General features: G+C 38.0%; 1 protein-coding gene across 5 annotated transcripts in view; it reads left to right on the forward strand.

Annotated features, from left to right (window-relative positions):
* AATF (apoptosis antagonizing transcription factor) overlaps positions 1 to 18,136 on the forward strand; it is a 103,984-nt gene that overhangs the window by 23,735 nt on the left and 62,113 nt on the right. For all 5 annotated transcript variants that reach the window (XR_007459165.1, XR_007459166.1, XM_049636537.1 and 2 more), the window contains exons 5-7: positions 14,362 to 14,476; positions 16,365 to 16,566; positions 17,154 to 17,318. Coding sequence is in view for 3 of the 5 variants with exons in the window: in XM_049636537.1 (XP_049492494.1) it covers positions 14,362 to 14,476; positions 16,365 to 16,566; positions 17,154 to 17,318 (482 nt within the window). In the remaining 2 variants the exon portion in view is untranslated. The remainder of the gene's footprint in view (positions 1 to 14,361; positions 14,477 to 16,364; positions 16,567 to 17,153; positions 17,319 to 18,136) is intronic.

Here is an 18,136-nt window from a genome sequence, read left to right on the forward strand (position 1 = left end):
GATCCTGGTGTTTGGCATGTTCCCGCAGGATCTGTGCATTATTTACATGGTGAAAGTGTAAGATGCACGCTTCGAAGTTGTAGTGGCAATTGCAGTTAATCCTGCTTTTTCTCTTTCTTTCTTCTTCTTTTTTTCTTTTTGCTTGTGAATAACAATTAATTCACAACTCATTGAAACTCCTGAGGGATACATTGGACCAAAATAGGAACAAGTGATCCAAATGAGAGGGCCACAGTGGAAGAGTAGAAAGTAAATCCTTTGTTTAAAAGGGAAAAATCCCCCTGGAAGACATAGAGAATTTATGTGTTTGGTTTTTGTTGGTTGTTGCACTTGGCTGAATGTAGGAGGCATAATAGCGTGGAGTCGTAATTGTTTACTCAGATTTTGCAGACTTTTTTTTTCCCTCTGCGTAATAGTAGTTATATTGATAAATGAGATTACCTTTCATAACCCACATGACCCCAGAGATTTAGACAAACATACCCCCTGTGCTTATGTCAACTAAGCTGTTTCACAATATTCCTCTTTTTAGTTGCTTTTTCATGAAATCACTTTCCATAGTGTTTGGGTTCTATTATAACCATTTCTTTTGGACGCCTAGTCTGGGCAAAGGTGATCTCCATCTTGTTGTGTAGGAGAGTATAAAAAGCAGTTGGAAGCATGGAATCAGATCACTGGTTCAGCAGGTTCCTCCTTTCTGGTCTCAGCCATGGCTAATGCTTATCTATTCGTAATGCATTTTCCTAATAGTAGTCTAGTTTTAAAAATACTATGAGAAGCTGCAAAGCATTTTCAGGAGTAGAGACATTTTTTTCTCTGATATTTATGAAACTTGCTAGGGATTTTGTGGGACTTAAGTTTGTCCTTATGTTCTTCTGTTACTATAGGTGTGCATGTGTGTGTGTGTGTGTGTGTGTGTAAAATCTTTACATATATTTTTTTAAGTGTGTGTATATGTAATATTCACAGTAATATTCACTGTAAATATGTAATATTCACTGTGTGCGTGTGTATATGTAGGTATGTAAAGGAAAAAGTGAAAGTTCTCCCACTTTCCCAAATCCTTCTCAGAAAAAACAATGAGGTTTATTATTCCAGACATTTTAATATGTATATATTTTCTTCTATGTATATTTTTTTTCCGTTGAGTTTTAGTGGAAGTTTGATGAGGAGAGGGATTGGGGAGACCAGTCTGAGAAAAAAAAAAAAAAAACATAGGCTGTAAGGTTACTTAAGAATTACCTTTAACTTGACCCCAGGTAAGTTTGTCCGTATGATTTGCTTTGAAAGTTTCCTATACCTGAACTGCACTTAACTTTAACTTGAGTTCTTTGGTAATTTTTAATTAGCTTTCATATAATATTGATTGTTTTGCTTGGCGTTTAATTTCAGATCTACCACATTCTGTTTTTTCTTGAGGCAGTTGGATAAATTAGCCTCTGGATAATATCCAGAATGCTACTATTTTGAAAAGAGTTCTTACTAGCTATTTATACTATTTCATACAAGCAATATATACATTTTTTTTATTTTTTTTAAGTAATTTTTATGCTCAATGTGGGGCTCAAACTCACAACCCCAAGATCAAGAGTTGCATGCTCCACCAACTGAGCCAGCTAGGTGCCCCATACAAGGAAGATTTATATAAGTAGACAAGCTGTTTAGACAGTCTTAAAGAGTCTTACATTCTAAAGATGGTACCTAGGGGCGCCTGGGTGGCTCAGTCGTTGAGTTTCTGACTCTTGATTTCAGCTCGGTCATGATCTCACATTTCATGGGATCAAGCCCCTGATTGGGCTCGGGTTGACAGCAGGGAGCCTGGTTGGGATTCTCTCTCTCTTTGCCCCTTCCCCACTCATGTGTTTCCTCTTTCTCTCAAAATAAGTAAATAAACATTAAAAAAAATAAAGATGGTACATAAATGTTATGTGGTGAGGGTTGGGGGCAAGGGCAGAGACAAACGTTGTAACTCAAGTTCTAATTAGAAAGCACTTCTGGTGTCCTCAGTAAGGTTTATAAGGTATAAGAACATGAGTGAAAAGAAATCAAATACAACAATTTGAGAACCAGGATGATCAGTTTACTTCTATCTTGGTATTATTGTGCAAGTACAATGCCAGATGCCTTTATACTTACAAATAATAAAAACAGCTCCCATTTAGTACTTTTGCACTATTGTTCAGGCACTGTATTAAGTTCTTCACAAATGTCTCCTTTAGTCCCCACAGCAGCCTGTGAAACAGGTGCTAATGACTGTGTTACACATGGAAGAAGTGAAATCTTGGAGAGGGTTAAGTAACTTGCTTAAGGTCACCCAGTTAGTTGGAGGCAGAGGCAGTGTGGAATCCAGGGTCTCCTCCGCTTCACAACCTCTGCTCTTTGGCCACACCACTCAATCACAGCGCACGCAGTTTAACTCTCTTGTCTGTTGTTGTTGTTGTTGTTGTTGTTGTTGTTTTTTAAGTATGAGGGAATAAAGAAGTGGAATAAAGGCCAGAGCTTGAAGGATCATTGAGGCAGGAGCAATATGGACATGAATTTGTTGTAAAACAGAAGTTTTAGAGTGAGTAGTAATTATATCCTTCAGTTTTTCTCAGATCTTTCCCACACACTGCCTTTCAGTAGGAGAGCCAGAAGGGTCCTGGGGGTCAGCTCATCTAGTCCCTCTCCTGTAGGTGGTAAGCCTTTTTTTTTTTTTTAAATGACAGAGAAATAGATCACTAGGGTTTTCCTTATAACTATGATATACATTCCTTATATAAAATTCAGTAAATGGCCAAAGCAAAAGTAAGTAAATAATCTTCCCTAATCCCAGCATACTTTTAGCCCTTTGTTGTATGGTATGTATCTTTTCCGATTTTCCCCCCATCGTAAGTATGTAGTTAGAACTAAAGTGGAGCCATATTCTATATTCTGTTTTGCAATATATATAATAATTTTAAAATAATTTTAAAATTAATTACAGTCATCATGCCAGTTTGCCATTTCTATATTCTGGTTTTTTCTACTTAGCAAAGATTATTAATATTTTTCCGTGTCATTAAATATTGTTCTACAGCATTTTTTTTTTCTTTTTTCAATGTTTTTTATTTATTTTTGAGACAGAGAGAGACAGAGCATGAACGGGGGAGGGGCAGAGAGAGAGGGAGACACAGAATCGGAAACAGGCTCCAGGCTCCGAGCCATCAGCCCAGAGCCTGACGCGGGGCTCGAACTCACGGACCGTGAGATCGTGACCTGGCTGAAGTCGGACACTTAACCGACTGCGCCACCCAGGCGCCCCTCTACAGCATTATTTTTAATGGCAGCATAGACTTTGCATCATCTGGATAGTTTAACCAGTTCTTTATTGTTGGACATTTGGATTGTTTCCAGTTTTTCATTTTTATAAATAATGTAATAAACATCATTATTACTAAATCTTTACTTACATCCATGATCAGTTTGTTGCATGAAATAAATTTTTAGATGTGGAATTAGTAGGTGTTCTAAGGATATGTGAAATTTTAAGGCTTTTGATCTATATTGCTGGGTCACCCCCCAGAAAGGTGGTATCACTTTAACATTCTTACCTTCTTTATATGAATGTCAGTTTCCTATACCCTTGTCAACACTGGATTTTATTGTTTTGTTTCATCTTTGTCACTTTGATAAATAGAAAATGGTTTCTGCTTATTTCAGTTCGCCTTTTTTTTTTTTTTTTTTTAACATTTATTTAGTTTTGAGAGAGACAGAGCACAAAGAGGAGAGGGAGCCCCAGAATCTGAAGCAGGCTCCAGGCTCCAGGCTCCAAGCTGTCAGCCCAGAGCCTGACGTGGGGCTTGAACTCACAAATTGCGAGATCATGACCTGAGCCAAAGTCAGTCACTCAACCAACTGAGCCACCAAGGTGCCCCTTTAGTTCACATTTTTAAAAATTTACACTTCCCAGTGTTTCATGAGGGTAAACATTTTTTTCCTTACATTTATTGGTCCTTGGCATTTCTTTTGCGAATTATACAGGGGAAATTTTAAACTAGTACTAGGGATAGCTGATCCCCTTATCAATCAAACTTATGACTACCTCTAATTTCCCTGGCCTTTGTTTTAATCTGTTTCTCCTTATTTGATTTTCTGTGGACAGGAAGAATTACTTTACCTCAGAAGACCTCTTTGTATTATTGAATATATATATTTAATCTTCATTACGTTAATAGTCATAAAAGTAAAATGTGTAGTAAAAATACCTTTTTTTCTTTTTTTTTTCAACGTTTATTTATTTTTGAGACAGAGAGAGACAGAGCATGAATGGGGGAGGGTCAGAGAGAAAGAGACACAGAATCTGAAACAGGCTCCAGGCTCTGAGCTGTCAGCACAGAGCCCGACGCGGGGCTTGAACTCATGGACCGCGAGATCATGACCTGAGCCGAAGTCGGCCGCTTAACCAACTGAGCCACCCAGGCGCCCCAAAATACCTTTTTTTCAAACACTATTGTTCCCCCTCCTCCCCAACAGTACTGAAATATGTAACATGGACTCTGAAAGTCTTCTTTTTTCCCTACTGTCAATAGTACTCTTCAGAGATAACCAGTTTTAGCAATTTGGTGTATATCCTTCTAGACATTTTATGTCCATTTAAACTTAAAAAAAATATTTTTTTTTTTATGTTTATTTTTGAGAGAGAGACAGACAGACAGTGCGAGAAGCAGAGGGGCAGAGAGAGAGGGAGACACAGAATCCTAAGCAGGCTCCAGGCTCTGGACTGTCAGCACAGAGCCCAACATGGGGCTCGAACCTACAAACCATGAGATCATGCCCTGAGCCGAAGTCGGACACTCAACCAACTAGCCACCCAGGTGCCCCTAAACTGTTTTTAAACCATAAATGACATCACACTTTACATCTTTCCATGTTAATGAATATAAATCTACCTTTTTTTCCTTTAAAAAAAAAAAAAAAAAGCTTGGCTATCTTTGTTTTCTTTTTCCTGAAGTATTTTAGAATTAATTACAGTCATCATGCCAGTTTGCCTCTAAATACTTCTTTTTTTTTTTTTAAATGTTTATTTAATTTTGAGAGAGAGAGAGACAGTATGAGTGGAGGAGGGCCAGAGAGAGGGAGACACAGAACTGGAAGCATTGCCTCTAAATACTTCTATAAATGGCTCTTAAAAAATGAGAATGTTTCTTACATTGTCATCTCACCTAACCAAATTAATACTTCCTAATAATCCTAATGATATGCCCTCTCCACATTCAGATTATTTCAGTTATTCTCAAAAGTATTTTATAACTTAGTTTATTCAGAACAAGTTCCATTTATAATTATCCTTTTCAACAGCTACATAGAAAGTTATCTGGCTAAACTAAATTAATTTAACCAGTCCCCTATAAATGGACACTTAAAATGTTTGCAGGTTTTTATCTGTTATAAACAATGCTAAAAATAGTGTTTTTGAACTTGCCTCTTTGCTTTCTTATCTGATTACTTTGTTAAGATTAATTTCTAGAAATGGAATAGTAGGGTCAGGTGGTATACGTGTGTAAACCTTTGATACATTTTGCCAGGTTGCTTTCTGGATATGTTGTGCTAATTAAACTGTTATCAGTTGTATATGGAGAGAGCCCTTTTCCTCCCATTCTTGCCAGCCTCAAGTAGTATCAGAAAATATCATGTTTTAAGTCATGGGGTGTGTGTGTGTTTGGATGTGTGTGTGTTTTTAATTTAAGTGAGGCCAAGCATCTTTTCTGATTTCTGATATGTTTAGCCACTTGAATTTTGGACACTATTAATCATTTTTTAACATTATCTTTTTCAGATTAAGCAAATATCCCTTTACTTTGCCTTATTGGACTTGCCTTCTGTCCATATGATTTGGCCTTCTTTTGCCCACTTTGTTTTTTCTAATGCAGAAATCAAATTTGGACATAACATTTTAACAGAGCCTCACTAGTATTTTGGTTTGTGTTTCATTTTTATCATGTAGTGGTATTGGGGAGGGCAGTTTTATCATCTTATAATTGAAAATTGCATTATACTTTGTTTTCCAGATAGTTTTTGACACATAACCATTTAAGGATACATTGATCTAGAAAATGAAAAATATGTAGTTCTTTCTAAAGCTTGTAGTAGTATTTCATCTTCTTCATCAGTGTGATGGCAGTATAATAGTACCCACCTCAAAGGGTTATTGTGAGGGTTGAAGCGAGATATGTAATGACTAGGTAGGAAAGTGCCTAGGCTAGTGCCTGCCACTTTATGGGTTCTGTGTTGTTAACTGTTAACAGTGATAGTACCATCTTTTCTTAGGCTGTAGCATCATGGCCAGGTATTTGTTTCTTTCTTCTTAAAAGGGTTATGTAAGCGAATACCAATATTATACTTACGGTTACTTTTTGAAGGCTTGAAATGCACATATAAACGCATGCCAAGAAAATTATTAGGATGCCATTTTTATTCAGTTATTCATTCAGCAACTTGCAGCCTGCCATTTGCCAACACCAGTTATACCAAGGTGATTTGTTTACAATCCTTGCCTCAAGGAGCTCATAGTAGGGTGTGGAGATAGATAAACCTTTTTTTTTTTTTAATTTTTTTATTAAAATTTTTTTTAACATTTATTCATTTTTGAAAGAGAGAGCTCAAACAGGGGAGGGCCAGTGAGAGAGGGAGACACAGAATCTGAAGCAGGCTCCAGGCTCCAAGCTTGTCAGCACAGAGCCTGACGCGGGGCTTGAATTCACGGACCGCGAGATCGTGACCTGAGCTGAAGTCGGCCGCCCAACCGACTGAGCCACCCAGGTGCCCCCCCCTTTTTTTTTTTAAGTTTATTTATTTACTTTTGAGAGAGAGAGAGCACAAGCAGGGGAAGGGCAGGGAGAGAGAGAGGAAGACACAGAATCCGAAGCAGGCTCCAGGTTCTGAGTCCGACACGGGGCTTGAACCCACCAATCACGAGTTCATGACCTGAGCCGAAGTTGGACACGTAACTGACTGAGCCACCCAGGTGCCCCTCGATAAACCATGTTTAAGGCATAAATATTTAAGTGTTTTTACATGAAGGCAACCTCTCAAAGTTTCCATTTCAGGTTGGCAAATGAATAATGCCTAGTCTTCCTAGTATTAAAAGAAACACAAATAAAAGCAATCTTTTATTTTCTGAGCCTCATTTTAACCATCCAAGTGGTGATTACTATGTCTTCATGTGAATGCATTGTAACATTTGTTAAATTCTTAAATCTGATACGATGGTCTTGAGACTCTTGGAAGTAGCCTGTACATCTTCTAGTTACAGGAAAAAAAGTTCAGTTTGATTACTGTTGCTTTTGTTAACAAAAGTCAGTTTGTTGAGGAAACATGCTTGTTGACGTTAGCAAATATGTAGTTCACATTTTGCTGGCTTGTCAGCACTTAGATTTGGAAATGATAGTGTAATTGGAAGTTCTGCCATGTAACTTTGGCATCATTTCTCTGGAGCAAACATATTTGTTGAATACTTCTTATGGCCCAGGAGATGTGTTGGATGCCAGAGTGACAGGACGAGGTCCGTGCTCTCAAGTAGCTTACGACGTGGCAAAGTCAGACTCTGTACAATATGACATGTGCTGTAGCTGTAGTGTGACTGAGACTGAGAGAGGAGTGACCCATTCAGCCTGGGAATCCCTGTTTTCAGACTCATCTTATAGAGAGAATTTGGACATTTATGTGAGGAGTAGTTTCACTGCCTAAGAGGCTGGTTGTTTAAAGGCTTTTTAATTAGAAAGGATCAGACTATTTTATATGAAAGAGACAGGGTTATGTGGATTGTGATTCTAATTTTATTTTGAATAAGTTTTCTTCAGTTTACTTTAAATTTCAATAATATTTTAAATTATAAGAGTAATATATGCTTATAAAATATTTGAACAGTTCAAAAATGTACCCAACAAAAATGAAAGTATCCCTTCTCTCCCTTGGTAACTCTCGTTAGACAGTGTAAACAATTATTTGTATATAAGCTTGGGTTTTAAGTACCTTGTATTTTCAGCATTTATTCTTTAATTTAACGGGGAAAAATAAATTTCCCTTTTTAGGAAAGTACCGTGGAGCAGTGGAGGTTGTCTGGGGCCTGTTGAGTGGAAGGTAACTGTAGTGGATTTCTGGAAGTACATTGATCAGTTAGATTGCTGTGTCCTATAGGGCTTTTTAAGGATTTATTGACACACTTCATCAAGGTATTTGAGAGAGTATTCAGGGAAACCTAAGAAATTCTGCAGTTCTTTTCCCTTCCTTATAAATTCATGCCTGGTCAGAAATTACAGCTTGAGTGGGATGTCCCTCCACAGAACTCAAATGCACACTATCTATCATGTTACTTAGTGTGGCAGTAATGTAAAATGTTAAGGATTTTTTGTTTTGTTTTGTTTTTTACTTTTTGCTTCTCTCCATGAGGGGACTCACCCAACATATTTTATCATACGTCTCTTCCTCTCTCCCTTATTTCAACTTCCACTTACTCCCCCAATTCCCCACATCATTCTCTTAAGAGAAAAAAATAAGTTTTGTCCACTGAGTCCTCTTTCTTACTTGATTTAATATGTCTTGGGTTGAATGTTTCTCACAAAAACACTTTGCATTCAGAATTAGCCTATCAAACCGTTTCCTCCATAGACTCCTCCATAGACTGCACGCCTTCCACTATGGTGCCCCCTGAGGTATGAAAACTCAGGGCTGCCTTTGGCTTAGCCATCATGCTTTTAGAATATAAGTCCCCGTGCTCTGCTTTGAAAAGTTATCCTGGTGGATATTTTGGACCATTAAAAAAAAAAAATTCTACTTTTGGTCCACAGAACCAACCAACCAGCAGAGACAGAACTCCTTATACTATTCCAGTAAAAACCATAGTCCTCATGATGACACATCTACTTACCCAAATCTGGGAGTACATATATGCACACGCCCGCACGTGTGCAGGATACATGGATATATCAGAATTCTAGTTGCACACACATTGGAGATGATAGCAACTCATCCATATGGTTGGTGTGCAGGAATTTGTAACCTGCAGTACTCTTTCTTCCTGGTGACGCCATTCTGCTTGGGGAATATAGAACAAGCCCAAACAGTAATACTGACAGAGTTCGGAATTATGATACAGTGGAGCCTTCACGTAATTCTTTGTTGAAGAAGTTAGGGCCTAAATGTTAAGGCTTATTGTTATTCTGAGTTGATAATCTCTGCCTTGCTTTAATAATTTTTCCTCATGCCTGGGTAGCCCGCGAGTTGCACAATAATCACTCACACAGCTTTGTAATCAATGCCCAAAGTAATAGGATTCCTCTGGCCACCGGCAATTAATAAATTTGTGTCTTTTTTAAAACACTAGCAAGTCGGGCCTGAAATACGACTGACTGGCTCTCCTCATTTGCATATTTATTGCAGTGGAAAAATTCTTACCAGATGATTGATGCCGAGCCTGCCTCTTGAATTCCAAGCAGCACATTATTATGAAATGAAAAATGCTGGCCATACAGTTGATTAAAGTTGAAGACAGTGGAATCGGTGTTTTTTAAGATTGTGGGAGAATTAAAGGCATATTTTAATAGATGTTGACAAGAAGTGAACTAACAAAAGCAAAGCAAAGGATTTGCTTGAAAAGATTTAATCAAACGTCTTTCTTGGGGGATTAATTGCCGGGGATGACTAGTGCAAGTGGCAGGCTTGTGTGGATTTGAATGAAAAGTATTGTTCTCAGACCAATATATCGTGTGTCATTTTGACCTATAGTTTAGCTCTGGTTCTAGAGTTACTTTTGAAGGAGAAAAAAATGCTCTTGTAATCTATACATCCTAGTTCATAGTATTTATCTGGGGTAATGGGAATGTGGGAGTTATGTATACTTGTACATAAATAATTGTATGTTTTCATGTTTATTTTAAAAATAACTGTATGGATATTTAAAAACTGATAAAGTAAGCTTTATTTTAGTTATAAATTCACTGTTGCCATTCCCCCTCCAATCCCCTTGCCAGAAGTTGTGTTATTGGTTTATAATCTAATTAATGAACTGTGTGCCTGTGTCCAAACTTATTCTCTGCCTACAGTTTTGTTTATGTTGAACAGCCAAGATGAATCAGGGAAAAAAATAAAGCTGTTAGGTGAAAATGGTTTTTAGATTGGTGACATTTTATATATAGAATGCTTGCATATGGGTAGCATGTAAATGAACACTTAATACAGGAATCTGAATACCAGTTCAGTCCTAGCACTGTCTAGCAGCATAAGTGGAACTTAAAGATATTCACCATGTGAAAGCTGATGATTTTTTTGATAGTCATACACTTTCTATGTCCACGGCATTTAAAAATGTATAAAATGCCTTAACCTGTAAAAGACATGTTTCTTATTTTTCACCTAAATTCTGTGAGATACACAGGCAAAGGATTATCTACATTTTACAGATGAAAAAATTGAGACTCAGAGATTAAATTGGTCCACTCAGTATAAAATGACTAGTTAGTAATCGTTGTCAGTTAGCATACAGGGCTCCCGACCCTTAGTAAAGTACTCTTTCCATTGATTCTCTACTTAGAAAATCATTCCTAAAGCCAGTGCCCAGACGCTGAGGTTGTATCTTGATAATATGGTGAGGCATATGTCCTTCTTAATCTCCTCTTAAGGGAAAGGCCTCTGGAAGTGGACCATGTAGGACAAAATAAACGTATATATCCTTGACAGTCTCCATTTGTTTTGTGGCCCTGTGCCAAAAGGGAGAGAGAAGAAAGTATATGCTTCTTTGCTGCTTTTTTAACTGCTAACTCTGACAGTAATTAGGGAAAAATTAGAGGTGAATTAGAAACCATTGGTTCCATTCTCTTTATTTTTCATAGGGTTGAACAAATAGAATTTAGTCCGATATGAATGACAAAAAGAGGGTAGGGTTTGGTTTAGTTTATTTTTTAGGCTGGGAAGAATCACCATTGGATTTGAATCTCCGGGAAAGTCTTTCCTCACTCTTGTCAATTGTGGCTATGAGGAGGCCTGCCGCCTCCAGCAAAGGATTGTCCATTGTCTCTTCAGATTTTACATAAAATCTTACCAGAAGAAAATGTAACCCTAATATTGCAAAGAAATGAGAATTGGGTTCTTTTCTTTTCTTCCATATCCCTTTACAGGAAGCTGTCCATGTGTTGGCCACTGGTGACTTTACTTTGATAAACATTTTTTTCTTTTTCTTTATTTCTTCTTTTCTTCTTCTTCTTCTTCTTCTTCTTCTTCCTCTTCCTCTTCCTCTTCCTCTTCCTCTTCCTCTTCCTCTTCTGTGTGTGTGTGTGTGTGTGTGTGTGTGTGTGTGTGGTTAGAAGCACAGAATTGCAGATTTCATCTCTTGTAGGTCTCTTGACACTTTGATGCATTGTGGTGCTATCCCTGAATGGAGCTTAAATACTTCAGGGCTACTTTCTGACTGGGTGAAGGGGTGTATAAAATGAGAACATATGAGAGAGTATTAACAGAAAGGCACACTTTGATTTACTGATATTGGCTCTCTGCTTTCTTGTTGGATTGATATGCTGTCTAATATATCTGCAATGGATTTTTTTAAACTGACTTGAACAAAATAAAAAGGCTTGTATAGCTACTTGAAAGTGGCCCTTAAAAGTAGTAGTCTTTTCGTTGGATGTTTTCACACTTCTTGGTTATGCTACATGTTAGAGTCAAATTATGACTTGCTCTTGGGGGCAAGCAGCTATAAACATTACAGACTCTGCTTTGCAGCTTCTTCCCTGCATGGTTCTTGATTTCATATTTTAGATCATGGACACATGATACCTCAAGGAAGTCAGGGACAGACACTTGGCTTTTCTTGTTCTTTTAAATTTTTTATTGTAAAAAACACATTTCCTAAAATTTACCTAACATAAAATTTATCGTGACCATTTTTTTAATTTTTAAATTTATTTCTAATTTTAATTCTAGTATAGTTAACATATAGTGTTATATTAGTTTCAGGTGTACAGCATAGTGATTCAGCAATTTATCCTGACCATTTCTGAGTGTACAATAGTGCTCAGTAGTGTTAAGTACATTCACATTGTTGTGTCACCAATCTCCAGAACTTTTTCCATCTCATAAACCTAAAACTGTATACCCATTAAAGTCTGCATTCCCCTTTCCCCCAACCCCCGGTAACCCCCATTTTACTTTCTGTCTCTATGGATTTGACTACTCTAGGTACCTCATAGAAGTGGAATGATATAGTACTTGTCTTTTTATGACTGGTTTATTTCACTCAGCATAATGTTCTCAGGGTTTATCCATGTGTTGTAACAAGTGTCAGAATTTCCATCTTTTTAAGGGCTGAATAATATTTCGTTGTTTTTCTTGTTCTTTTTTGACTAAGCTCAAGATTGAAGGATTATAGATGATTTTTTTCTATACAGAGATGAACGGGGATGATAGAATCATTTATTATCCTCTGGTCTTGGGATCACTTGAAAGTGTTTTCTTTTTCAGTCATGGTAAAATGTACATGACATAAATTTCCCAGTTTAACCATTTATAAATGTATTGTTCAGTATCAAAGTCCATTCACATGGTTGTCCAGCATCACCACCATCCATCTCCGGAACTTTCTCATCTCAGTCAGAAACTCTTATCTATTCCCCTCTCCCCCGTACCCCTGGCAACCAGCATTCAGTTTTCTTCAATGAATTTGACTATTCTAGGTCCCTCATGTAAGTGGCATCACACAGTACTTGTGCTTTTGCAACTGGCTTATTTTACTTAAGATTTTCAAGGTTAGGTCTTGGGAGTTTTAAAAACTACTTTGCAAATGTGAAATAAGTTTCTGGTTTCCCTTTGGAAAATATGGGCTCTGTCTCAAGATGTAGCCTTTTCTAGAAAAGACATTAAAAACTGATTAACGCTAACTGAAGTTTGTGTGGGCTGAAGTCCCTATCGAATGTAAAATAAAAATGAATGTAGGCATTGCTAAATGAAAGTAGGGATGCTTGTGAGGTTACAGTTATTTAAGGGAAAGGGGGAAGGAGTGATAGAAGCATGGCCAGAGATGAATGGACAGCTATTAGTAATAATAAGAATGGAAAATCACACGATTTAGCAATGGATTAAATCTATAGAATAAGGGCACCAAAATGTCAGTGATCTATGAAAACACATTATACAGAAGAGAAAATCAGACAAGGGAGAAGTATTAGGTAGGAAGAGAAAAGTTCTGTTTCTGATGTGGTATATTTGGAGGACTGATGGAGCATCCATGCGAAGATTTTCTTGCAGTTGCTGGAAGTGTGGAAGCTCGATAATAGGAGAGACGTCTGAGTGCTATCAACGCATAAATAGTGATTATCAGTGTCTAGTTAGCCCCTTTAGTAGGCTTAGGCTGACAAAGAAGGTAAGAGTTCAGTTCTCAGAGGGCCAGTTTTTATTCTGAAAGTTCTTAGCCATAGACTGTGTACTTAATCCTGACCAGCTTTATTACAAACGCATCCTGTCGGCTACGAGAAGAACCAGGTAAGAACATGTTCTAGATGTGAAAATTTTTAATACAGAATTCAGTACTGCAAACAGTAAGTCATTAGCTTGGGTTTTCATATGTGAACAAGAACTTTTCATGTGCGAGAGAGGGGCACCTGGGTGGGTGGCTCAGTCAGTTGAGCATCTGACTTCGTCTCAGGTCACGATCTCGCAGTTCGTGGGTTCGAGCCCCGCATCGGGCTCTGTGCTGACAGCTCAGAGCCTGGAGCCTGCTTCAGATTCTGTGTCTCCCTCTCCCTCTCTTTGACCCTCCCCTGCTCGCACTCTGTTTCTCTGTCTCTTGAAAATAAATAAACATTAAAGAAATTAAAAAATGAAAGAATATGTATGAGAGATTGAGTGAATGACTTGGCACCTCAGACCATAGGCAAATGAGATCTCCTGTAGGAGGGTGGTGGCGGCGGTGACAGTGGTGGAGGTAGGGATCCCAGGACAAAGTTGTGCTGTTTGGAAGAGAAGGAATTGCTTAAGGAATTGATTGATAGAGGGATAATCCAGGAGGTTGGTGGCTTGTAGAAACTAACACCATAGGGGAAAATGACTGGTTATGATGACAGGGAAGGAATTTGTCAATCTGACTAAATTTAAGAACCCACAATTTATTGCAGACCCTTCCCTACACACCTTATGTATGTTACCTCGCCTGTTCCTCACAACAAGCCTGTGAGTTAGGCACTGTTATTATCTCCTTTCAGGAATTTGGTATTTCAGAGAATTCTTAGTCTGTGGGTACCCTGTGCCTGCCCCCCATCCTGGCCAGAACTGCTCAGGAGTCATGGGTTATAGTCGTTGCCTATTTTGGAGAATTGTAGATAATAAATTGTTCCTTCTCTGTGCTCTATTTCCCAGGTCACAAGGCCCTTAAAGCATTGTTGAGGTCATTGGTAGATCTTCAGGAAGAGTTACTTTTCCAGTACCCAGACACTAGATATCTAGTAGATGGGACAAAGGCCAAAGCAGTAAGGTAAGGAAAGAATGGAGCTATGGAGTTGCTTATTTTAATCTGAATAGTTTCCCATCATTTATGAAAAAGCCAAATCCTCTGCAGGCAGATGTCGGACTTAATGTTAGTAAAACAGAAAGAGGGGTGCCTGGGTGGCTCATTCGGTTGAGCGCCGACTTCGGTTCAGGTCACGATCTCGCGGTCCGTGAGTTCGAGCCCCGCATCAGGCCCCTGTGCTGACAGCTCAGAGCCCGGAGCCTGTTTCAGATTCTGTGTCTCCCTCTCTCTGACCCTCCCCCATTCATGCTCTGTCTCTCTCTGTCTCAAAAATAAATAAAAACGTTAAAAAAAAAAAATTAAAACAGAAAGAGCCTCTTATATTTAACTGGTGGCCAGGATAGCACATAAATTGGGAATAGGGTTTTTCATTTTTATATTTACTTGGACTTGTTCGCCTTTGTGGGCATCTGCAAAACGCTTGCCTTCTCTTTAGATCTGTTTAAATTGGGAGATGAAAGCACATTGTTAATATTCTTTTTTTTTTTTTAATTTTTTTTATGTTTATTTATTTTTGAGAGACATAGCACAAGTTGGGGAGGGGCAGAGAGAGAGGGAGATACAGAATCTGAAGCAGGCTCCAGGCTCCGAGCTGTGAGCACAGAGCCCAACGCCAGGCTCAAACCCACAAACCATGAGATCATGACCTGAGCTGAAGTCGGACGCTCAGGCAACTGAGCCATCCAGGCACCCCAATATTCTTTTTTTTGTTTGTTTGTTTTTTGTTTTTTGTTTTTTGTTTTTATTTATTTTTGAGACAGAGAGAGACCGAGCATGAGCAGGGGAGGGGCAGATAGAGGGGGAGACACAGAATCTGAAGCGGGCTCCAGGCTCTGAGCTGTCAGCACAGAGCCGGACGCGGGGCTCGAACCCACGAAGTGTGAGATCATGACCTGAGCTGAAGTCGGACGCTCAACCGACTGAGCCACCCAGGCGCCCCCCAATATTCTTAATTAATGTTTATGAAGCGCTTTGTGCCAATACCATGGAATTGCTGGTCACAACCATTTCCTTTTCAGTGAGGGAAGAAGTAGTTATTTTGAAGGGTAGAAATTTTTCAGAAAAGAGCAGAGTAAACCTGTTTTCTGAAATTGTCACATTTGATGAAGGATTTCCCCACACCCCCCTGTACCACCCATTGTTTGAACTTGCTGTGTATGGTACCTGCTTGCTTTTTTTTCCCCTGGGCTTATCTTTTGCTCCATTCTTTTCCACTGAGTTAGTTGCAGGGATAATAAGTAGGCTCACATTTATTGGGCACCTACTATGTATTGGGGTCAGTAGTCCATTGAGGGCAATTGGCTTGATAGGTGGAGGTTGTATTACTTTCTCATGGAAGTTGCATTTATTGCAACATACTTTCCGTTCTGCTGCCTACCCCTTTGAGTTTTCTTCACATTTGGCTCTCTTCCTGTGATTAGACTACTATTATTCAGCTTTCCTGAACAATTTGTTGCAGGGAGACACATTGCCCTTATTGATTTGGGGATTAAGGTCATAAAAGTATGATTATGTGTTTAATTTTTAAAGACCATCTTGTAAGAGTAGAGGCCTGGTTCATATGCATTTCTAATAATGTTTTTACAACCTCATTTATTTTTACGGTTTGCTTACCTCTTAAAAAAATATTTCTAAGCTAGTAGTTTTTATATTTATTTGAAAAGTTACATGAGTTTTTGATTGACCTCATGAACATTCTTTTCAAACAGAAAAAGCCATCCTCACATCTATGATGTTATTGAAAATGTAGACAGAATAGGGAAGGCCTAAATACTTGACATCATGTGAGCTTAGCTTTTTATTTGGGTAATGTTTGTTTTCATTGGACTTAGTGTTCTTATTGGTTTTCTAGTGAGGAAGAGATTTCCAGTGAAGATGAAGAACTAGTAGAAGAGAAGAAGAAGCAGAGAAAGGCCCCACCAAAGAGGAAGCTAGAAACGGAGGACTATCCCAGTTTCATGGCTAAGCGTTTTGCCGACTTCACAGTCTATAGGAACCGCACACTTCAGAAATGGCATGATAAAACCAAGCTGGCTTCTGGAAAACTGGGGAAGGTGTGTGTGTGTGTGTGTGTGTGTGTGTGTGTGTGTGTGTGTGTGTGTGTGCGTGCGCGCATGTAAGTACACGTGTGTAACAGAGGTTGTGGCCACCTGAAGCAGTTTTAAGAAATTGGAACTACAGCTCATGTATCTTATATTTATGTAGCTCATTATAATGTCATGATGTAATAGTAATCGGTCATTACTGTAGAAAATTTACTGAACTCCCACCATTGGGGTTTATACTATTCAGACCTGGGATTTTAACTTTATTAGAAAGAATATTTTATTCTAGAAATTATGGCCTCATAAGTGTTCAGATGTTTGGGAACACAAACTACTTAAAGAAGTAGATTTTTAAACAGTTATGAAAGATGCAGAAGTTACTCTCTGGGTATAGGAAAGTAATACAACCTGCATAAGACTAATTTTTTTTTTTTCCTGAGAACAGTTACAGCCATTCAGAAACTCGGTCTGTAATACAAAGTCCCTCCTGAGAGGAGGATCGTCTGTTTCTCTGCTGACACAGAAAGATAGAGAAACCAACGTAGCTGCCTTCAGCACACACTTTCTGCATTATCTGACACTGGTTAATGTTGCAGGGTTTTGGTGCCTTTGAACGCTCAATCTTGACTCAGATTGATCATATTCTGATGGACAAAGAAAGATTACTTCGAAGGACACAGACCAAGCGCTCCATCTACCGAGTTCTTGGCAAACCTGAACCATCAGCGCAGCCTGTCCCGGAGAGTTTGCCAGGACAACCGGTAAGAGCTCTGTGATGCTGGGTGATTACCGTGAATAGTTTCTATGAGGCTAATTAGCTGAAAAATCTGATCACCTGCTTGTAGATGTCATTCTTGGTATAAGAAGTTAGTGAAAGGAAGGGAAAAAGCACTGCTTTACTAGATTGTTGACAAAGAGTATATGGAAGGACAAAATTCTTTTAAAATGGAGCTATTGTTAACTTCTGTGTAGTCTTCTCTTATTTTTGAGTTTGATAGGAGTCTGGTAATGGAAGCATTCATAATCCAGTTTTTATAATTCAGTTTTAAAGCTACTTCTTTGGAAATGTCAGTATTGAAGTGAGTGTGTACTTTAGGCTTTATATTGGACATGTAGATACTACAGAAAAGGATCCAAAATTAGAACAAATTCTTTTGTTTAAAGGAAACTTTTATTTATAGAAATATATACTTAATAATTTTTTTCAAAATTCAAAAGAATTTGAAATGAAAAGTAAAATTCCGCTTCTTAGATTGAACCAATGTTCAGTTATAACAAGCTTTTTCTATTCATATAACTATATACACATATAACACATATATCTATGTAGAAATATGGTTACATATTTTTAATTAAATGGAATGGATATGTGTATTTATAAATATATAAAATATTATAAACTATATGTAAAATCTTACAATTTTTAAATTTAAATTTTCCTAGAGATCGATTATCTCTATCAATTTCATTTTTCCTAATGGCTACTGAACATTCCTTCTTATGGGTGTGTACTATAATTTATTTAAACAGTGGATATTTTTGTTGTCTCCAGCTTTAGAAACAGTGCTATTGGAAACAT

This window comes from Panthera uncia, chromosome E1 (genome assembly GCF_023721935.1).
Source record: "Panthera uncia isolate 11264 chromosome E1, Puncia_PCG_1.0, whole genome shotgun sequence".
In the NCBI taxonomy this organism is placed as follows: domain Eukaryota; kingdom Metazoa; phylum Chordata; class Mammalia; order Carnivora; family Felidae; genus Panthera; species Panthera uncia.